The sequence below is a fragment of the Pistacia vera genome, unplaced genomic scaffold, assembly GCF_008641045.1.
Source record: "Pistacia vera cultivar Batoury unplaced genomic scaffold, PisVer_v2 Contig51, whole genome shotgun sequence".
In the NCBI taxonomy this organism is placed as follows: Eukaryota; Viridiplantae; Streptophyta; class Magnoliopsida; order Sapindales; family Anacardiaceae; genus Pistacia; species Pistacia vera.
In genome coordinates this window covers 434,741-456,428 of record NW_022196346.1, presented here as the reverse complement: position 1 = coordinate 456,428, position 21,688 = coordinate 434,741, and the positions used below count along the sequence as shown (strand labels likewise).

At 37.1% G+C, this 21,688-nt stretch overlaps 5 protein-coding genes across 6 annotated transcripts; 3 read left to right on the top strand and 2 right to left on the bottom strand.

Moving 5' to 3' along the window:
* The first annotated feature begins 1 nt into the window (after position 1).
* On the top strand, positions 2 to 3,468 carry LOC116106231 (peptide-N4-(N-acetyl-beta-glucosaminyl)asparagine amidase A-like). Its single transcript, XM_031392578.1, has 2 exons — positions 2 to 1,840; positions 2,786 to 3,468. The coding sequence occupies exon 1, from the start codon at positions 29 to 31 to the stop codon at positions 1,811 to 1,813; it is 1,785 nt and encodes a 594-aa protein (XP_031248438.1). The 5' UTR covers positions 2 to 28; the 3' UTR covers positions 1,814 to 1,840; positions 2,786 to 3,468.
* A 107-nt stretch (positions 3,469 to 3,575) lies between these two features.
* On the top strand, positions 3,576 to 5,871 carry LOC116106182 (peptide-N4-(N-acetyl-beta-glucosaminyl)asparagine amidase A-like). The gene has a single exon (XM_031392521.1). It carries the CDS (start codon positions 3,739 to 3,741, stop codon positions 5,482 to 5,484), a length of 1,746 nt encoding a protein of 581 aa, XP_031248381.1. The 5' UTR covers positions 3,576 to 3,738; the 3' UTR covers positions 5,485 to 5,871.
* Positions 5,872 to 5,966: 95 nt separating this feature from the next.
* LOC116106119 (probable methyltransferase PMT23) lies at positions 5,967 to 10,653 on the bottom strand. Its single transcript, XM_031392471.1, has 8 exons — positions 9,994 to 10,653; positions 9,158 to 9,307; positions 8,688 to 8,958; positions 8,385 to 8,495; positions 8,007 to 8,178; positions 7,507 to 7,761; positions 6,614 to 6,808; positions 5,967 to 6,460 (listed from the first exon to the last, which is right to left on the bottom strand). Exons 1-8 carry the CDS (start codon positions 10,651 to 10,653, stop codon positions 6,256 to 6,258), a joined length of 2,019 nt encoding a protein of 672 aa, XP_031248331.1. The 3' UTR covers positions 5,967 to 6,255.
* A 4,936-nt stretch (positions 10,654 to 15,589) lies between these two features.
* Positions 15,590 to 19,108, bottom strand: LOC116106237 (eukaryotic translation initiation factor 2 subunit alpha homolog). Its single transcript, XM_031392583.1, has 7 exons — positions 18,542 to 19,108; positions 17,120 to 17,176; positions 16,951 to 17,037; positions 16,727 to 16,873; positions 16,475 to 16,579; positions 16,159 to 16,257; positions 15,590 to 16,007 (listed from the first exon to the last, which is right to left on the bottom strand). Exons 1-7 carry the CDS (start codon positions 18,923 to 18,925, stop codon positions 15,855 to 15,857), a joined length of 1,032 nt encoding a protein of 343 aa, XP_031248443.1. The 5' UTR covers positions 18,926 to 19,108; the 3' UTR covers positions 15,590 to 15,854.
* Positions 19,109 to 19,283: 175 nt separating this feature from the next.
* LOC116106185 (protein MID1-COMPLEMENTING ACTIVITY 1-like) lies at positions 19,284 to 21,654 on the top strand. 2 transcript variants are annotated; one of them, XM_031392525.1, is made up of 8 exons: positions 19,284 to 19,700; positions 19,922 to 19,969; positions 20,327 to 20,679; positions 20,784 to 20,881; positions 20,958 to 21,029; positions 21,139 to 21,245; positions 21,328 to 21,421; positions 21,513 to 21,654. In XM_031392525.1, exons 1-8 carry the CDS (start codon positions 19,320 to 19,322, stop codon positions 21,563 to 21,565), a joined length of 1,206 nt encoding a protein of 401 aa, XP_031248385.1. In that variant the 5' UTR covers positions 19,284 to 19,319; the 3' UTR covers positions 21,566 to 21,654. The 2 variants fall into 2 exon arrangements, with proteins under 2 accessions (XP_031248385.1, XP_031248386.1); XM_031392526.1 differs by lacking the exon at positions 19,922 to 19,969.
* Positions 21,655 to 21,688: the final 34 nt, after the last annotated feature.

The window sequence follows — 21,688 nt, the reverse complement described above, 5'->3', positions numbered from 1 at the left end:
CCTCCAACCAAATTAAACCCCGCAAAAAATGCATACTCTTACTCTACCTCTGGCTCTCCTTCTCTTCGCCGTCATAATTCCACCACCGCTCTCCCTCTCCTCCGCCGTCTCTTCCGTCGACCCTTACCGTTACCGTTATCTCAAACCACTTCACCGCCAGAGCTCACCCCAAGAGTTCATCGAACTGGCTCACCCTCTGCCATCTTCTGATCCCGTGACTCCCTCGTGCACTCTCACTATAATCAACCACTCCTTCGGTAACACCATCAACAAACGTCCGTTTACCGCCCCTTACTCTCCACCGTCCTATTGCCCCCGACCATGGTCCCACGTCATCCTCGAGTTTCATGCCAAAGTCAAAGGCGAACAATACGATCGCATTGCCGGCTTGTGGCTCGGCGGCGTTGAGCTTCTCCGTACAAGCACAGCCGAGCCCAGCGAGTCTGGTATTTTCTGGAAAGTTCGTAAAGATATAACGAGGTACTCTTCTCTCCTCGTACAATCAAACCTCAACGTTACAATGATGTTAGAAAATATCGTTAACGATGTGTTTACCGGGGTTTACCATGTTAACGTCAATCTCTTGTTTTTCAAAGATAAAGACGTTACTGGTACGGTTCCGTCTATTCTTTCTTCAGATAATTTCAATTCAACATTGGGGTTTGAATCTGATAAATACTACTATCCACCGGCTGATTTGATCTTACCAATATCAAATAATGATGGTGAAAGAGAAGGATTTTGGTTTCGAGTTGAAAGTGAATCAGATTTAAATTTTAAGAAAATTAAATTTCCACGCAATGCTTATCGAGTCATCTTGGAGTTGTATGTTTCTTTTCATGGAAATGATGAGTTTTGGTACTTGAATCCACCGAATTCTTACATAGAAAAGAATAATTTAACTACTAGTCGTGGTAATGGATTTTATAGAGAGGTTTTGGTGACCATTGATGGGAAATTAGTTGCATCAGAAATTCCATTTCCGGTTATATTTACCGGCGGTATTAATCCTCTGTTCTGGGAGCCTGTTGTTGCAATTGGGGCTTTTAATTTACCGTCTTATGATCTCGATTTGACTCCATTTTTGGGGGTGGTTTTGGATGGGAAAGAACATAAGATTGGTATTGAAGTTAAAGATGCTATTTCATATTGGCTTGTAAATGCAAATTTGCATATTTGGTTAGATAGTGGGTCGTCTGAGGTTAAAGCAGGATCTGGTGAGTATCGCTATCCGAATCTTACTCTTCATACTAATGAAGCTTTCAGATTCCTTGATGGGCGATTAGATGTCAAGGCAAGGAGAAGGACTGGGTATGAGGGGTGGGTTAAGTCAAGTTTAGGTATTTTGACCACCAGAGTTATGAGGCAGTTTAGATTCAGGGGCTTCTTGAGTTTCGACAAGAATGGTACTCATAAGTTGGTGCAACAAAGGATTAAGGTTAAGAGACAAGTGGAGGTGAGAAATGAGAGGGGTATTTTGGTTACTCATGTGATTATTAATAGGAGGTATCCTGTTGAGGTGAAAACTGTTTCTTCACCTGGATCAGAGAAGGATCGTTATGTGCTTGAAACGGACGTGAGCCATTTCTTTAGGGAGCAATGTTTAATTGGGAAGACTCGGAGTACTGTTTATAATTCTCAGATTTCTGGGGGATGGATGGAGGTTAAGGATCATTCTGTGCTGTCTGGTGAAGCAAATACTGAGCAGAGTTACAGTTACAGGGATGAGTTTGGTTGTTACTCTCACAGTGTTGTAGCTAGCAATGGCGAGCTCATAAGTGACAAACCTATTCCTTGTATATCCGCTTTCTAGTTTTAATCAATGTTTGTCTTTGCCACTGTAAGATTTCTAGTTTGAAGTTCTCTAAATAATCTGTGTTGCTTGTTTTAGTGTGTGTGGCATGTGTTTCTGGATAATAATGTATAGCTTTTGAAGCTTCCACTGAAATATTTATGTCATCTGTTACTCTATCTTTAGTGTTTGAGCAGTGTTTAGGTGTTTTACTCAAATTGAATGCTTGATTTTATATGCTTTGGTTTTGCCAATTTGCTGATTGTTAGTGTCCTATTTACTGTGAGCTTTCAATCTGTTTTTGAGCTTGGATAGAATTAGATAGATGTTTCAAGCTGATGGTAACTAGAGATCATGCCGGGCTTTACAAAATTCAGAACTTGGCATCATTTAACTGAAAGATATGTGCTTATGAGCTGATTCCTGCAATGATCATGTTAGTTGGCTTTTATTCATTTTAAGTAAGAACAAAAGGGAAAGGGCATCAGTTGATCTGCCTTAAATCGGAGTCCTATACCTTCTATGAAGCTTCATAGTAATAATACGCATTGGCCTGTACAATATCTTGTATTAGCTTTAAAGAAACTTCATCAAAATCTTTATCTGGATTTGAACTATAGTGATTTTAAAATTCCTTCTTGAATGTTTCTCAAGAATAGAAATGCTCTATAGCCACACAAACCTAATCACTAGGTCACCAATCTCATTCATTTCATTCCCACTAGAAAGGAAAGAGTAAATGTTTTGCTTTGTGCTAGCATAATTTCATTCCTAGTATAATATCGAATAAAACAGAAAAGAGTGTTTAATGAAGTTAATAAGATATTTGTTAGAAATTATTTATCAGATATTTTTCTGAAAAAGGCCAAAATACTGATCTTCAGAAATTGTTGAGCAACACTTGTGTGGGAAGTGATTCTGACTCAAATTTTTTGTTCTATGCTTGATATTTTAATTTTCCTAAATCTTTTTGAATTACATCTACATATGCAGCAGGAAAAAGTTGCAGAGACTAGAACGTGGAGAAGCAGAGGCTTAGAGTGTCTTGCAGATTTGCAGCACTACTGGACTACCATGACCAATATAGCTTGATAGCCCTGCACACAGCAGCCATGAAAGGGCAAAAGTATGTAGTACTGGTGCTGATAATATTTGGGGAGTATTATGGGGGCTAAGCTATACACCATTTGGCCGTGGGAGGTAGGAGCATGGAGGCTGTGGAGGTTTAACTTGACAATGGAACCAATTTTTGTGCTAAAGGAAGAAGTGGTTCTACACCTCTGTACATAGCACACAAGCTATGGGCTATACTGGTATGTCACGGCTGATAATTAACAGGAAGGTTCCTCATCTATATCTTCCTTATCGTCATATGTTTTATGATAAAAAAAACCACAAGAATCACTGAGCATTGGATACAGTATGATCTTATTTAATGTAAATAACTTGCTGTTTTTACTCTTGTTGACTCCATTGTAAATCTGCAAGTATATTTAGACTGAAAACTTAGACCCTTTGGTTGGAGGATACAAATGAATGCATTTAAATACAGGAGGAGGACTGCGTAGCAAATAAGTGGAAGCTTTATACTTCTGGGCAAGAGTGTTGAGTCTTTAACTCTTTATGTATCAAATGGGTCAGGTTGGGTTGACCCGATTTGTTTAAAACCCACAATGAAATAGGGAGGAAGAAGTAGAGTGCTTACCTAATAAAGTCTCGAGTCAGCATTAACTTTCTTATTACGAAGAAGTACACCATTTATGTACTGAAGAAGCTGAACTTTTGAACCCATCTAAAACTTAACCCAAATTCTGTCAAAAACGTCCAAATCTTCCATCAAAAGATTCAAAAATACACTGAAGGCTTCACTGTTTCACTGTTACAGAGATTCAAAACTTTCTTTATAAAAACCCCACCAAATTTAAACGCCAAACTACAACAACAAAATGCATGTTCATATTCTACCTTTTGCTCTCTTCTTCCTCTCCTCCTCCTCCGCCTCCGCCTCTTCCGACCACCTTCAACGTACACCCCAGGAGTTCATTGAGCTCACCCATCTCCTTCCACCCTCTGATCACGTGACTCCCGCATGCAATCTCACTATAATCGACCACTCCTTCACTAACTCCATCAACAAACCTCCCTTCACCGTCCCTTACTCTCCACCCTCCGATTGCCACCACCCCTGGTCACGCATCATTCTGGAATTCCACGCCAAGTCCAAAGGTCAACAGTACGGCCTCATAGCCGGCTTGTGGCTCGGTGGCTCCGAGCTCCTCCGTACCAGCACAGCCGAGCCTTGCAAGTCGGGTGATTTCTGGAAAGTACGTAAAGACATAACTAGGTATTCTTCTCTCCTCGTACAATCGAACCTTGACGTTACCATGATGTTTGAAAATATCGTTAACAACGTTGTTACCGGCGTTTACCACGTTAACGTCAATCTCTTGTTTGTCAAAGATAAAGCCGTTACTGTTCCCACTCCGTCTTTTCTTTCCCTCCATAATTCTAATGCTAACTCGGGGTTTGATTCCGATAAATATTACGACCCTCCTGCTGATTTGATCATTCCGGTATCTGAAGATGACGGTGACAAGAAAGGGTTTTGGTTTCGCATTGAAAGTGAATCGGATTCCCATTTCAAGAAAGTTAAGTTCCCGCGTAATACTTATAGAGCAATCTTGGAGTTGTACGTTTCATCTCATGGAAACGATGAGTTCTGGTACTTGAACCCACCAAATTCTTATATAGAGTTGAATAATATAACAACTGGTCGTGGTAACGGGTGTTATAGAGAGGTTTTTGTAACAATTGATGGGAGATTTATTGCATCAGAAGCGCCATTTCCAGTTATATTCACCCACGGTGTTAATCCATTGCTTTGGGAACCGGTGGTCGCAATCGGCGCTTTCAGTTTGCCTTCTTATGATATTGATTTGAGCCCGTTTCTGGGTTATGTTTTAGATGGAAAAGAGCATAAGATTACCATTGGAGTTAACGATGCCATTTCGTATTGGCTCGTGAATGCGAATTTACACATCTGGTTAGACCATAGCTCATCTGAAGTTGAAGCCAGCTCTGCAGTGTATCATTATCCAAATCTCAGCCTTGAAACTAACGAAGCTTTCAAGTTCCTTGATGGAAGATTTCAGGTTGCAGCTAAGAGAAGGACCGTGTTCGTGGGATGGGTGAAGTCAAGTTTAGGCAATTTGACTACCAGAGCTGTAAGGCAGTTCAGGTACAAAAACTCCTTAAGATTTGAAAAGAATGGAGATTACAAATTGGTGCAACAAAAGGTTAAGGTTAAGAGATCAGTGGAGACGAGAACTGAAAGGGGTCATTTGGTTAATCGTGTGCTTATTCGGAGACGTTATCCTCTTGAAGTGGCGACTTTGAATTTGGCTGTATTGAAGAAGAAGAAGAAGAATATATATGTGGTTCATACGAATGTCAGTCATTCGTTCGTGGAGCAATGTTCGATTGGGAAGATTCGGAGTTCTGTTACTAATAACCAAGTTTCTACCGGATGGATGGAGATTCATAAGGATCATAATTCTGTGGTTTCTGGTGAAGGATTAACAGAGCAGAGCTACGGTTACAGGGATGAATTTGGTTGTTATTCGCGTAGTGTTTCGGCAAGCAATGGCAAGCTCGTCAAAGACAAGACCCTCCCTTGCTTATCTCCTGTCTAACACGGCTTTAAAGCTGATTTCTGGTTTCTTGTTGGGACAATTCTACACTTACAATCCAATCTCACAATCCCGACGTAACAGTTCATACTTAATCAGCTCGTAGTGGAACTCACCTACCCAATTACGAACTCACCAATTATGAGTTGTCATATCGAGGTCATGAAAAAAAGTTTGTAAGATTGAGTCGTAAACCAATCTTTATTGTTCTTATTATCAGCTATCTAAATCATCTTAAATTTGTTGCTTTTATTTAATAATTTAGGGTTTATATTGTATCGATCTAATGGAATAATGATGTTTGATAAAATACAATAACCTTATCTTAGCTTAAGTAAAGAGCAAACGGGAAAGAGAATAAGTTGATCTACCTTCAATTGGAATCCTCTTACCTTGTATGAAACTTCATAGTAGCTTTGTGAAGCTTCCTCGAAGTCACCTGTTTGGATTTTGGACTATAGTAATTGAATATGCCCTCAATAATGTTGCTAAAAATTAAACGAAAAGCTTCTATTATCACACAAACTCAACCCACTTGAATTCACCTATCTATTCATTGTCTTTAATCTCACAAGTGTTTTTGTTATTTCTTCATATGATTTGTCCGTAGGATATACACTAATACGCAAAAGATTAGGGGGAAAGCATATCACAAATTTAGATATTGCAATTGCAAATTCTCACCATTATAGGAAAAGGGAATAATTTCACTGCAGTTTTTCTTCAACGTGTTTAAGGATTATCAGGGACCCATGAGTAATGTCGTGAAGCCTTTCACGTTTTGGTATCGTCATCAGTTGGACGCCAGAAACCCTTCTTAGCAACAAGAAATTGGTCTTGATAAACATTTATTGACCAATGAAGTGATTGGAGAATTGGCCTAAGCTTGTTAATCATGTCCACGGTGTCTTGAACCAGAACGTATCCACCTGGTCTCAATATTCGATCCATCTCTGCAGCTACATCGATAATGTCACATCTGACAAGAAAAAATTGCAGATCATTTAGATACCATAATATCCATAAAACGCGCCTCATAGCCCATATTTGCAAGATTGACAGGGAAGTATATAACAGAACAAAGCAGAAATCTGACAAGGATGTTATGCAACACTTTCAGAAGGGACTATACCTTTGAATTAGAGATTTGAAGAGAAAACTGGAATGCAGTAGATCATATGTTCGAGGGTAGATGCTAAAGGACTCGCACCAGTCATGATAGATCCCAATCAATCCTCGATCAAAGATAATGGATAGAGTATCTTGTGCATCAATAGGGACAACATTCATCACCCAAAGGGGTTGATCAATTAGTGCGACAGCAAATCTGTAAGAAGGCAAAATCTTGATATCAACTTAAAGTGACTCAATGACCATGTAGCTATAATACAATTAATCTGACCAATTTAAATTGATAGCACTAAATCGTTAGGATGGTAATAAGATTTTCACCTGAGTGTATAATTTTGTCATTGTTATCTAGAGAAAAAGTGAGAATCCACCGTCTAACATGAGTCACTGACCAAAGACCATTTAGCCACTGACAAAAATTTGAAGCCCTAGAGCTACACAAATTTGCAAATATTTTCACCGAAAACCAGTACACTTTTGAAATTTGGGTTATTTTCTATGAACTCTCTTTACAAATTTACAACTCTAATTCTAAAATTTAGACATATTTTACATCAAAGAATACTACAACAGAATTTGCTGGCTGTCCTATGCAATTTTACAATCACTGGATAAAGTAATTCCTTATATCCCTGCAACAAACACCTATATAACACTTTAGTATCTATAGAGCAGGTCTCAACTATTATGTCCAAAACTAGGCCTACTGTTACTAAATTATAAAGAAAAAGACGTGGACACAATAAAGCATTAAATAATAATGGGGCAGATAGAAAAAGCACATGTAAAAAACAAGAATAAAGAAATTTAAGAATAACCTCATAATAAATCACAACAACTAAAGTAGAGTAAGAAGCAGCAACTTGACCAGTTAACAAACTTGACATTTCTTACCCTCCATAACTGGCATTCATGTCCATCACATTCCGTACACTTGACCAATTTATAGCTAAGCCCTGCAGATAAACTTCTGACACAAGTGCTGACCAATGTGTACTATCCTTGTTATATATTTCCTCAGCATTTAGTTTAGTTGAAAGTCTTGGAGATTTGCTTCTAAGCCTTTGGGGCCAGGGTTCAGGCCAGCTGAACAAGTTTCCCTTGCCATCAACTGGAAGTCTGGGAAGGCAATTACTAATGGGCACATACCTAGACAAAGAATGGGAGTATTAGAAGCAATTTTAGTATAAAGTGATAATATAACTAGTGAACATAATATTACAGCAGAACTTATAGGTTTGGTTGCTCCTGTCTCACAACATATGAGAATAACATTACTTTTTCTTCTAAATCGATGGCCACCCAAATATCTGTGTGTGTGCGCATGTGTGGGCATATAGACATGTATGTATGAGTAATATGGTGGCAATATATAATATATTTCAAAGGATTACCATGAACTATTCAATCCATCTTTTTTATCACATAAAGGTGGGTTATTTTCTTTCCGTTTCTCATAGCAGGAATATGAGACAGGCTTCTGAAATACTACAAGTCCAATTCTATTTGAGTCAACACCCCTAGCCACAGCCTTCCAGCACATAGATTCTGTCAGAGCTACCACAGCTGCACAAAAAAATAATATGAACATCCAAGTTAAATATCTTAAAAATTCAAGTCCCAATTACAGATTAACTAATATAACTTATTATTCACAAACCCAGATAATCAAAAGAAAAAGAGAAGAACAGCACAAGTTTTCCGGAAAAAATTTCTTAAGTGTGTTTTGTTTGTGTGCTGGGGGAAGATAGAGGGAGCAGATGCTAACATACCATTCCAAACATTACGATGTTTTTCGTCGTGACGATAAACTGGTGTAGCAGACCAAACAAAAAAACCTCCAGGCCTAAGAATTCTGTTCATCTCTATTAGTGGTAATCCACCTGCATTTTTCAGCCCGAAGCATCACAAGAGTTTTAAGACTTCCATAATGGTTTACAATGCAAGAGAAATAATATTTATTGTAACGTATAGAACTACACTAGTAAAATGATAATGGCAATCATAATGATGACGACTATAATAATATAACAAGAACCTTAAACTTAATGCTTAAAAAGCATAATGCCACATACCATCTCCATACCAATGAACTCTGCATCGTGCACAATGAATCAAATCATATGCATCATCTGGAAATGGTAGCTTTTGTGTTCCAATGACAGAAAGTGTGGCAGGAATGCCACGCTCTAGAGCAAATTGTATCTGTGCATCATGCTCATCCTTTGGGGCAAATGACATGGTAATGACATCTTTGTCCAGCAAATAGCCACCAAAGCTAGCAACACCACAACCAACATCTAAAACGACTCGTACATGCTTCCCCCATTCAATAGTTGATAAAGTCTAAAATAAACCAATACATGAGAAGAGAACAACAAAGGAAAGGGTCAAAAAGAAATGTATCTCAACAAAAAGTTAGAATCCAAATCCTTGATGACACATCAAGAAAAGCATTTTGCTGCAAAGATGTTCTCGCAATACAAAGCAAACATAAAAATCAAACTTTGCAACATAATGTGCACTGGTCATCCTTATAATATACCTGTTGTATAAAGTCAATGTAGCTAGTAACTCCTTGCTTGAATTGAGTACCACCGCCAGGAAAAACAAAATAATCACCAGACTTGCGCACCCAATTTTGGTCTTTCTTGTAATCAACGAGCTTAGGGTGTGGAACATTGTTGTACCAAATCTGTAAATCAAAAGATAAGAAACCACATCACGAAATATTTTCTAATCTAACCAGTAATACTTGTAACTAATTATAATCACCTCACCAAATTTCCAAAAGTAATTGTTTTACTTCATTTAAGAGATTGAATTCTTTCATCTAAGAGATTGAATTCTCTTTCTTCACTTCAAATTTACGAGAACTAATAAATCACTTATTTGAATAACAAGTAGCTTCACTTATTATTACATCTCATTGAATTGTTAATCTAAAAACCTCAGCTTAACATCACAGCTTCACTAATATTACCCTTTAACAAAACCAGTATGATCCACACCTATAGTTCAGCTAATTTAGGCTTAAAACACTAATTCTAAACTATAAAATAATAATATAATAAAAAGCTCAATTAAGGACAAATAAGAAAAAGTACATAAATAAATAACAAATCTCACTAAGTTAAACAACAATGAGCTTCTTATCTTGTTACATCTAATTTATTTTTTCAAATAACAAATATCAGCTTCATTAATACAACACTGTAATAAGTAAAGCTAATTCAAGCTTAAAACACTACAAAAATAGAAAAAATTATTTAATGATCCTGAAATGTTTAACAGAAAAGAAAAGAAACAAAATCTTAATGAAGAACCGAAAAAGAAAATAATAAACAAATCTTACCAACAAAAAGTATCAAACAATCTCACCATGTCCCTACTCTTTGGCCACGGAACCGGCAGCCTATAACCGTACGGTAACGGCACCAAACACCTCGGACTCGGGCTCGGGCAATGTCGCTCATGTTTCTCCATTCGTTTCCTTGACTGCAACTGTTTAATCGCTTCATAATTATCCAAACACGGTATATAATCCACCGCCTCCGGCGCACAAGTGTTCCATTTTATTAAATCCAAATCCGATTGACCGAGGGTAACATCGCCGGAATTATAATCGTCATTTGCGGTCTTGTCAGTAAAGGGAGTGGAGGCGTTAGTGACGACTGTTGAAACGGAGGCGTTATCGGACGGAAGTGGTGGTGGTGGTGTTTCTGTTTCAGTGACGGTCTTCGAAACGGCAGCGTTCTCCGACGGAGGTGGTGGTGTTTGTGTCTGAGTGATGGTTTTCGAAACGGCTGCGTCTTCTGACTGAAGTGGTGGCGGTGGTGGTTGTGTTTGAGTGATGGTTTTTGAAACGGTGGCGTTTCTAACGAGAGGTGGTTGTTGAAAGTAGTAAGAGATGATGGAGGAGGAGGGGCCGGTGGTGGCAGTGAAGACAAAAACGGTGACTGTTATAAGCAGAAGTGAGAGAACGAAAATGAAGGGGAATTTACGCTCTTTGAAGAGATATTGTACAGAGGAAGTGTCCATTTTTCGTTGAGTGAAGCTGAAGATCTAAGATCTACTGAGAAAGTCAGATTTAGATTGGCGGAAATTTGAGAGCGAAACGCGGTTCATTTGTAATTGAAGTTGGAAGAGTCGTTATCAGAGAAAGTAAAGTAGGCTTCGAAGTTCAGTCAATTTCTATGGCTTTAAATTGTTAGTTGAAATCTTCCCAAATTTATCATTAGAATAAGAGCAAACGACATGTTCCCACCCAAGGTTTAGTGGTACCCTTATAGTAGCCCTGGTTTCATAAATTCTAGATTTTCACCCTTAAACTATCAGAAATTGTTTAATATAATAGTCAAATGATAAAATATTGATTTTACATTGCATTTAGTGTGAAATGAAAATGAAAAGTTCAAAATAATTATATTTCCACCCCTGGTTTTCTGCCCCACTCCCATCTTCACACAAGTTGTGTGCGTAGAGGAAAGGATGTTGGCTGGGCCGGTTGCGGCAAATGGTTGAATAGGTGGTGGGCGATGATGAAGAAGCAAGGTTGGAGTGGTGGGGGGATTGTCGGCGACCAGAAATCAATGCAACAGTAACAAAATTGCAAACAACACTTCAAAAACAACAAACTTCACTTATCAAACACTAAAACCCAACAAAAAGCAGATGAGAGGGTTGCAAAACTGCGACTGTCTCATGGCGACAAGTGCAAGTCGCGGGCAGCAAACGATAAAAGGAGAGGAAGGGGAGTTAAACGATGCAAACAAGGTTTATTTTCGGTGTGAGATTTGGTCGGGAAAATGTGAAAAAACACGAAAGTGTAGTGGTTGTTTGTCGGCGATTTAAGGGTGCAGTTGTTTGTGGGTTAGAGGCTGGCTGGAAAGGTGAAAGGTCGCGCTCGATCAATGGCAGAAAGCTGAGAAAGATGAAAGGCCGCGCTCCATCGGCGACAGGAAGCTCGATGACAAACGTCGACTGTATTGAAGAAGAGAATGAAGAATAAGGAAAGTTTGGTAACAACACCAGTAGAGCCTCTTTAAAGTGATACTTTAGGAATAATCTTCATATAGTCATAAAAAATTATGGTCTCAACTTGAGTCAGTTATAAATAAGAATAAATTTCATATTGTAATAAGTTATAATTTTTCTAGATCCCGTCTTAAAGAACTTGCCTCTACATAGTAATACTTATATGTATATTACAAAAAATATATGTTATGTTACATTCAAGGTTTAAGATGAAATAAAATATTTATCTAAAGATGTTACATTCAAGGTTTAAGATTTATACTATAGAGTTGTTACCATATCTTTTATCTTATGGGTTCATAATAAGTCGCCAATATGGACACCTTCTTATTAAAGCCAAAATATTTCTAACTTCTCAAGTATGTTTGGAGCTTCTTGACACAAAACTTTTGGTATTTCTATATTATCATTCTCAGGATTATCTCCTTCCTTTTCTTATCTAATTCTAGTAATATTTTTTTTTCTTTAGTTAAAACAAATATGACTTGTTACTCATTTGGATGATTGAAGAATACATTAATATCCATTTGATTAGTGTAGTGAAGTTGTCGAATCTGATCACTTAATTCTACAATAACTTTTTGATATTCATTTTCGTACTATCTTAAAGCTACTAAAACAATGAATTGAAATTTTAATACTACCAAAACATGAGTTGAAATCCTAATACTACCAAAACATGAATTATAAAATAAGAATTTTTTTTGAATAAAAAAATAATTATTATAACTATACCTCTATTAAGTTATAATATCTTCATAGTAATAAACTTAGTTAGTTATAACATTATGACTATAGAGAGGTTTTACTGTATATGGTGTCAAAACCCAAAAAATCACGACGTTAATTTGAGAGTATGTGGTAGGAACCCTGTATATCACTAAACCTTGGGTGTGAATATGTCGTTTACTCTTATAATAATAGTTTTTACACTTTTTGTTTATTTTTTCAAATAACAAATATCAGCTTCATTAATACAACACTGTAATAAGTAAAGCTAATTCAAACTTAAAACACCACAACTATAGAAAAAATTATTTAATGATCCTGAAATATTTAACAGAAAAGAAAAGAAACAAAATCTTAATGAAGAACCGAAAAAGAAAATAATAAATAAATCTTACCAACAAAAAGTATCAAACAATCTCACCATGTCCCTACTCTTTGGCCACGGAACCGGCAGCCTATAACCGTACGGTAACGGCACCAAACACCTCGGACTCGGGCTCGGGCAATGTCGCTCATGTTTCTCCATTCGTTTCCTTGACTGCAACTGTTTAATCGCTTCATAATTATCCAAACACGGTATATAATCCACCGCCTCCGGCGCACAAGTGTTCCATTTTATTAAATCCAAATCCGATTGACCGAGGGTAACATTGCCGGAATTATAATCGTCATTTGCGGTCTTGTCGGTAAAGGGAGTGGGGGCGTTAGTGACGACTGTTGAAACGGAGGCGTTATCGGACGGAAGTGGTGGTGGTGGTGTTTCTGTTTCAGTGACGGTCTTCGAAACGGCAGCGTTCTCCGACGGAGGTGGTGGTGTTTGTGTCTGAGTGATGGTTTTCGAAACGGCTGCGTCTTCTGACTGAAGTGGTGGCGGTGGTGGTTGTGTTTGAGTGATGGTTTTTGAAACGGTGGCGTTTCTAACGAGAGGTGGTTGTTGAAAGTAGTAAGAGATGATGGAGGAGGAGGGGCCGGTGGTGGCAGTGAAGACAAAAACGGCGACTGTTATAAGCAGAAGTGAGAGAGCGAAAATGAAGGGGAATTTACGCTCTTTGAAGAGATATTGTACAGAGGAAGTGTCCATTTTCGCTGAGTGAAGCTGAAGATCTAAGATCTACTGAGAAAGTCAGATTTAGATTGGCGGAAATTTGAGAGCGAAACGTGGTTCATTTGTAATTGAAGTTGGAAGAGTCGTTATCAGAGAAAGTAAAGTAGGCTTCGAAGTTCAGTCAATTTCTATGGCTTTAAACTGTTAGTTGAAATCTTTCCAAATTTATCATTAGAATAAGAGTAAACGACATGATCCCACCCAAGGTTTAGTGATATCCTTTTAGTACCCCTGGTTTCATAAATTCTAGATTTCCACCCTTAAACTAACGGAAATTGTTTAATATAATAGTCAAAGGATAAAATATTACTTTTACATTGCATTTAGTATGAAATGAAAATGAAAAGTTCAAAATAATTATATTTCCACCCCTAGTTTTCTGCCCCACTCCCATCTTCACACAAGTTGCGCGCGTAGGAGGAAAGGATGTTGGTTGGGCCAGTTGCGGCAAATGGTCGAATAGGCGGTGGCCGATGATGGAGTAGCAAGGTTGGAGTGGTGGGGGGATTATCGGCGACCAGAAATCAACACGACAGTAACACAATTGCAAACAACACTTCAAAAATAATAAACCCCACTGATCAAACACCAAAACCCAACAAAAAGCAGATGAGAGGGCTACAAACTACGACTGTCTCGCGATGGCAAGTGCAAGTCGCGCTCGATCAGTGGCAGAAAGCTGAGAAAGATGAAAGGTCGCGCTCCATCGGCGACAGGAAGCTCGATGACAAACGTCGGCTGTATTGAAGAGGAGAAGGAAGAATACGGGCAGTTTGGTAACATCACTATCTAACGGTAGAACCTCTTTACAGTGATACTCTATATAAGAATAACTTCTATATAGTCATAAAAAATTTTGACGCTGACTTGAGCCAGTTATAAATAAGACTAAATTTCACATTGTAATAAGTTATAATTTTTTAGGTCCCGTCTTAAGAAACTTGCCTCTACATACTAATAATTATATGCATATTACAAAAAATATATGTTATTTTACATTCAAGGTTTAAGATGTTACATTCAAGGTTTAAAATTTATACTATAAAGTTGTTACCATATCTTTTATCTTATGGGTTCGTAATAAGCCACTAACATAGACACCTTCTTATTAAAGCTAAAATATTTCTAACTTCTCAAGTATATTTGGAGCTTCTTGACACGAAACTTTTGGTATTTCTGTACTATTATTTTCAGGATTATCTCCTTCCTTTTCTTATCTAATTCTAGTAATGTTTTTTTTTTAATTAAAACATACATGACTTGTTACTCATTTGGATGATTGAGGAACACATTAATATCTATTTGATTAGTGTGGTGAAGTTGACGAATCTGATTATTTAATTCTGTAATAACTTTTTTATATTCATTTTCGTACTATCTTAAAGCTACTAAAACAATGAATTGAAATCCTAATACTACCAAAATATGAATTATAAAATAAGAATTTTTTTTGAATAAAAAAATAATTATTATAATTATACCTCTTTAAGTTATAACATCTTTATAGTAATAAATTTAGTTGGTTCAATATTATGATTATATAAAGGTTTTACTGTTATGACTATAGAAAGGTTATACTGTATAGGGGGTAAAACTAAAAAAGTCACAAATAATGTTAATTTAAGAGTATGAATGTGGAATTTATGAACCGGGGGTAGGAACGTTGTATTGTATATCACTTAACCTTGGGTGAGAACATGTTGTTTACTCTTATAATAATAGTTTTTACACTGTTTCTCAAAAAAACCCTCCACGGTCAAAAGATATATCACCAATACCCTAACCCTGTGTAACATAATGGTCCATTTACATTTTCCCTTTTACATTTTCGCCCTAGATATAAGATATTAACCTGAGTCGGTGCAATTATTATAGGGCTATAATCGCATGAAGAATGGCAGACAGATATGAGATCTGGGCCAGCATTTTTTTTTCTGTATATTTCTGGGTTGAATATTAAATGGAAAGACTAACAGTATTTTGATTTTGTTGTTGCATAATCTGTTTCCGGGTTCTCATTATAAATTTAACCAGAATTATTAAGGTATGCTCCATGGACATTAGGGGACATCAATTAAACGAAAAAGTGGGAGACTCAAGTTTGCATGCATGAATGAAATCCCAGTTCAATGAGAAACCCATCATTGAAATTTCTGTTACAGGGATTTTTAGATTTAAACAATTAATGGCAACCATAAAGATTGAACTCTTGAATGAGGTTTCCTGTATCCTCCTTACTCTAAAATAATTTGGTAAACCGGCAAAACGACTCAACAAGCGGATTGTTTTGAAATTGGTTTCATACAACCGCAAAAAGTTTGTTTAAATGACAAAAAAAATTCACAAAAATGTAATGTATGCTGCATTTTTATCACTCTGATATCCCGGGACCAGAATCCAAATCGACTTCTCCCATTCCCGTGTCTTCCTCTTCTTCGCTATCTTCATCACCACTTACCTCCTCATTTTGTTGGTGTAGCTTAGCCATGTGCTCAGCAAGCAATTTGTCGTCTCTTTCACTCACCTGAAACAGTGCACCACAAATCAGACCCAAACATGAAAAATGGCAAGGTCCCTTGCTGAGAAAATTGTTGATAATAAAGGTTTTGATGCTATGGAGAAATGCTAATTAAAATAATAAATTTAAATTTGAAATTAAAAGTATCAGCACTCACCGCTCTGGGTTCCTCCTTCACAACAAGTTTTCCCTTTTGCTTCTCTATTGCTTCAGTACAAGCAGCAATTGCTTTAGTGAGAACTGAGATCCCTTGCTCCTGTCCATCCAAATAATTAAAAACAATTACTTTTATTTGGTAGTGGCTTTCTAAACTAAACTATGCAGTTGCTAATGTGTAGCGGGCAAAGATTCCGCGCCTAAACATCATGCTTCTATACAATTTTATATGCCAACTAGACCATACTTATTTCTTGAACACGATAACATTAGCTCCTACTATAACAGCCTTTCAAGAGTAAATTAATTCAGCTAACCTTGTCAAGGGTCTGAGTGGTGAGGACATAAAGTGGTGGTGCAACCAATTTGATTTTTACAGGACAGTCATTATTGCCAGCAGCCTCAGCTTTTCTCATGGCATCCTGTAATGTCAAAAATAAACATGAAGTAACAAATGAATCAGCAATTTGAAACTAAAGTTGCCTTCATGACTAAATCATGATCATTCATATAAATGTCAGTCAAACAAAAACTGTTAGGAGACCAAAAGAGAAAGATTAAAATAAAACCTTAATGTGAAGAACACCATCAAACTGGAAGCACTTCATTTCAATATCAGCTCGAATCTTCAACGGTTGTGGGGTCATTCTTCTCCTGATATTCTTTACTAAAGCATCTTTCACTTCCTCAGTCACAGCAGGAACCACCTTAGTGACCTGTACAATGAGATAGGGAGGACCTTAGTCATCAATGGAAATAGTATGGTATAAAACCCTCCCAAAACAAAGTTTACCTCCTGTCCATCAGGGCCAGTTTCTTTGACTTCACGGGTGAGGGAATTCAAAACGGTATCAGGGTCAGTAACAATGATTTTGAATGCCTGCATGTAATATAGTTTAAGAGTTTATATCCCCAACCGTAACTTGGAAAGCACACCTCAAGAAAGATGTTAGCATTTTTACCTCAAAAGCATGACCATACTTGCGGTACAAGGGCCAGCCAATATGGATATAAAGATCCTGTAACAAGAAAAATACATTTAGCATTGACCAATCAAAGGTTAAGCATATCATAACTTAAAAAGAATTCAAGTGCTACAGTCCATGAAAAATCACAGGGAAGGATCCAAGGTTTCGATAAGCTGACTGAACAAGCAATAATAATCTGTAAATATTTCAACAAGCAACATCAGTCTTCTTATTTGCAAAATAATGATTCATGGTCCAGGTTGCTCCTGAACTTTTGGTAAGGTGCCAAAGCAATTTAATGACAAGACTATCCTTCAAATTTGTATTCTAATTTTTTCTTACCAACCTCCTACCCGATGATGGTACTTATTGTAATCACCACATTTATTAATAACTAAAAAGCGTTTTAAAACATACAATTAATTAAAAAAAAAAAAAAATCTTCATTTTATCTGCTTCAGTGAGCCCCCATAATTTAGATAGAGAGTCCTCACTCCTCTCCCTATCTTTTTTAGTTGATAAGCGACAGAAACTTAAGCTAGAACTGCGCCCATAATTTAGATAGAGAGTCCTCACTCCTCTCCCTATCTTTTTTAGTTGATAAGCGACAGAAACTTAAGCTAGAACTATGGTGCAATGTGAAGGCCCCCCCAATGTTCCTCGAGTTGATGTCACTAAGACATCTACCACAAGGATCAGCATAAAACTTACAACAAGAAACTAACAGGAAAGAACACCGCCAGTTCATTACGCTTGGTTAATTCTTTCCACCTGGCCATTCCGCCTAGTCATGATAGCAGGTTTATAAAATTTCAACCAGCTACTATCCTTCTCTCATGGCAAATAGAATTCTTCTTAAGTATTGTAAGTTAGATAGATACACAGAACAAAGCCAGCCACAAGTTTATAAGATTCAACAACAAACCAACAACCAATGCCCTGCCAAAAGCACAACAAATATTCTTTCTTGTACCTATAAACATTAAATTATTCATCTAAGCATTCAAGGAAACCAAAGCCATATTTAACTTTACCCATACAAACTATATATATTATACTAATCCATAATTTACAGAGAAACACAAACAGGCTTTACACGAGTAATATTACACTTACAAATAAATTTTACAAAGATCTTCACACAAAGTGATGTGGCAAAAAATGAATGAAAGAATTCACTCTACTCATTAAATTCACTCTTCCATTCATTTTTTGCCACATCACTTTGTATGAAAATCTTTGTAAGATTTCTTTGTAACTATAGTATTATTGTTACACTTATTATCCCTAAATAGCTCTAGCATTACATATACATTAAGTTTATATCTCCAGGGAGATATAAAAAATTCAAACTCATATAAAATACACACGAAAACACAATTGTAGAAAAGAACATAAATCAATCAAGATTACTACCTCTAAATCGATGCTCAAGGTCTCAGCCACGTGTCGCATGATAGAGTGAACGAGCTTGCTCTTATTGTACCTCTCTTCACAAGCCTGAATATCCTCTTCACTAACCCTCCTTTTACTCAAATCAATATAACCTTTTTCCTTATCAACACGCAGCACCATCACGGGCTCGATACGCCCCACCTTGATGAGGCTACTGACACTACGAATCCGGCGGCGAGAAAGCTCTGAGAAAAGGATCATACCTTCGATGTTGTTGTATTCCAGAAGTGAAACATAAGCGCCCATATCGGCGATGTTCTTCACTTGGATCATTACAGCCATGTCCACCTCCGGATACTTGGCCTCATACATGCGGCAATCAAGATTTGGGGAGTGGCTTGCCATGTTTGGTAGCTCGGAAAGTTCTTCTCTTCTCGGGAAAATTCGAGGAGAGAGTGAAAAAAATTAGGGTTTTAAGATACAATCGGAGAGACACTTCAAGACTAGAACACAGAATGGTGTCTATGCGTTTTGTTTTTGAGTAATTTTATTTGCTCCCCCTAATATTTTAGAATTATCAAAAACCCCAAATGTTTCCAATATAGATATGACCTCCCTGAGTGTGAGTGGGGTAGAAGTTAAAGTGGTTTGTTGAAATCTCAGTTACATTGTTTCTTTTTGAAATTACAATTTTAACCCTTGAATAAAAGTAATAAGAAAAAGCTAAAAGAATTAACAAAACACAACAAAAAAACTACAAAACTGAAAAAGAAACTCAAAACTCACAAAACTTAAAAGCATGGAAACCTTGGCTCAAGTGACCGGAGTAGATGCTGTAGGCTTAGTGAACCTCATCATATCATCGGCCGGAAAGGCCACAACACACCATAGAAACTGCGAGCAGCTGGCGGAGCACGTGAGGATGATAGGAAACTTGTTGGATAAGTTGAAATCAACTGACCTTGTGAAATTACCAGCCATAAAAGAGCCACTGGATTGCTTGGAGGAAGCTTTGAAGAAGGCGTTTGATTTAGTGGAGAGTTGCAGAGATAAGAGTTTCTTGTACATGATTGCCATGGGGTGGAGCGTAGTGTATCAGTTCCGCCGAGTTCAGGCTGAGATTGATCGTTATCTTAAACTCGTGCCCTTGATTTCCCTTGTCCATGAGTTCCGTATGCAGGTATGAAACGGAATGTTTCATTGTTTTGTTGCCAGAAAACACATTTTTTGCTTTCAAAAAACAAGTTTATTTATTCATCCCAAATTCCCAACCTGCATTAAAAAAAAAAAAAAATTCCATTTTTATGAAGGCATTCTGCAGAAACAGACTAGTTTTTTATTTGTTAAAAGAAAAAGAGACATTGTTTAGACTTTAGTGTTTATTCTACTTCTTCTGTGCAGTTGAAAAGAATCTGGGCCATTGAATGTTTTGTGGGTCCTGAAATTCTGGTGGGGTATCTTGTGAAATGAACGACCTTGATTTTCTTGAATCTTCAACCCAGCACTTTGATTGAGTTATTGTCGGTAGCATTAGTTTGACATAATTTGTACATGTGTTTTCCATATTTGGTGGCATATTATTTTTCTGTCACTGCCAAGAAACAGAAAAAAGAAAAAAAAAATACTGTCTTTATCAAACCAATCGACCTCATTGTATGGTGGATTCTTCCATTTTTGAATTGATTGTGGATGCAGCAAAGAATGTTTTTTTCTTCTGGACCACCTGGAAAAACTGTGTTTTCTGGGCAAATTTGACTTGAATAAAATAAATAATCAGCTTGTTTTTTTTTTTAATGAACCCACCAGCATTTGAAGGAAGGTTTGGTAGCCATTGAAGATGATCAAAGAGAGTACACGCTAGATGAAGAGGATGTTAAAGCACAGAGTGTGATATTAAAACCTGATCGTTCAAAGAAAGATGCAAACATATTGGAGAATTCACTGTCGAGAAAATATCCTGAACTGGGATTCCAGGAAGCACTTGAGGAAGAAAAAGAGAAACTACATATAGAGCTGCAACGATCAAGAACTAACAATGATACCAAACAATGCCGCTTGATTGAACATCTAATAGATGTGACAGAAAATGTGGTTAATGATCTTCCAGGGAAGAAGGTCAGTAAACTTCTTGTCAATGAACCAACTTACACTCTATCAGGGTAAGTATTTAAGACAGAAAAGCTCTGCAATTTTGGGCACAAGAAGTTTTTATAGGTCAAAATATTTTTATCTTTTAATCGAATTTTCGTGCAATTACGGGCAGGTATGTAATTAATAATGCTAACTCTGGCTATGGAGATGTGGGACAATTATCAGAGTGGCAATCTGATCTTTTTGATTGTTGCAGAGAGCCCAGTTTATGTGAGTTCTTCTGATAAATTGTGAAAAAACTTGATTTGAGCTCATTGTTTTAAGATTTGATTTTGGTTGATTTCAGGCTTGAAGACATGCGTGTATCCCTGTGGAACATTTTCAAGGATAGCTAATGCGGTGTCAAAAGGAAAAATATGTAAGCTCTTACCATTTTCAAGTCGTGCACTTTGGTGAAACAATTTGTGAGGTTGAGTTAAACCCAGTATAGATCAAATAATTCTGATTCTTTCTCTTGGCACTTACAGCTCGTGAGCAAGCAATCGACAGTGTCATGGCATACTCCCTCTTCTGTGGATGTTGCTGTTACACTTGCTGCATAAGGAAAAAACTGCGAGAAACTTACAACATTGAGGTTCTTCTTCATTGCAGAAAAGAGTTTTAAACTTCTGATAGAAAGAATCTAATCTTGACATTTTTTTGGCTCTACTGTGCAGGGAGGCTCATGTGATGATTTCCTTACTCATCTCATGTGTTGCTGTTGTGCAATGGTTCAAGAATGGCGTGAGCTTCAACTCAGGGGCTTTGAAGGTAAATATAAATATAAATACAAGTTCATTAAGAGCAATGGCATCACACTATCTCTGAAAACAGGAATTGAACTCATTTGTTTGCATTGCAGGTTGTCAAGGGAGAAAAATGATTCCTCCACCATGCCAATATATGAAGCCTTGATTCCTTCAAATCATGGCTTCTCTATGAATACTACATATAAATTGACGGGGTTAGAGTTTAGTAGTTAATACTTAATACTACACCTATAAACTTTGTATACAAATTCTATTATATAAATTGATT

Excerpts from the sequence above, each read along its gene's own strand:
- LOC116106185 (XM_031392525.1), top strand. The coding sequence starts at position 19,320 with ATGGAAACCTTGGCTCAAGTGACCGGAGTAGATGCTGTAGGCTTAGTG. Across the intron at positions 19,701-19,921 it reads TCCATGAGTTCCGTATGCAG|TTGAAAAGAATCTGGGCCAT; the intron begins GTATGAAACGGA and ends TCTTCTGTGCAG. Across the intron at positions 21,030-21,138 it reads GGTGTCAAAAGGAAAAATAT|CTCGTGAGCAAGCAATCGAC; the intron begins GTAAGCTCTTAC and ends TGGCACTTACAG.
- LOC116106231 (XM_031392578.1), top strand. The coding sequence starts at position 29 with ATGCATACTCTTACTCTACCTCTGGCTCTCCTTCTCTTCGCCGTCATA.
- LOC116106237 (XM_031392583.1), bottom strand. The coding sequence starts at position 18,925 with ATGGCAAGCCACTCCCCAAATCTTGATTGCCGCATGTATGAGGCCAAG. Across the intron at positions 16,580-16,726 it reads ATGGTGTTCTTCACATTAAG|GATGCCATGAGAAAAGCTGA; the intron begins GTTTTATTTTAA and ends TTGACATTACAG. Across the intron at positions 16,258-16,474 it reads CCACTCAGACCCTTGACAAG|GAGCAAGGGATCTCAGTTCT; the intron begins GTTAGCTGAATT and ends TTGGATGGACAG.
- LOC116106182 (XM_031392521.1), top strand. The coding sequence starts at position 3,739 with ATGCATGTTCATATTCTACCTTTTGCTCTCTTCTTCCTCTCCTCCTCC.
- LOC116106119 (XM_031392471.1), bottom strand. The coding sequence starts at position 10,653 with ATGGACACTTCCTCTGTACAATATCTCTTCAAAGAGCGTAAATTCCCC. Across the intron at positions 8,959-9,157 it reads ACATTGACTTTATACAACAG|ACTTTATCAACTATTGAATG; the intron begins GTATATTATAAG and ends GGTTTATTTTAG. Across the intron at positions 8,179-8,384 it reads ACATCGTAATGTTTGGAATG|CTGTGGTAGCTCTGACAGAA; the intron begins GTATGTTAGCAT and ends TTTTTTGTGCAG.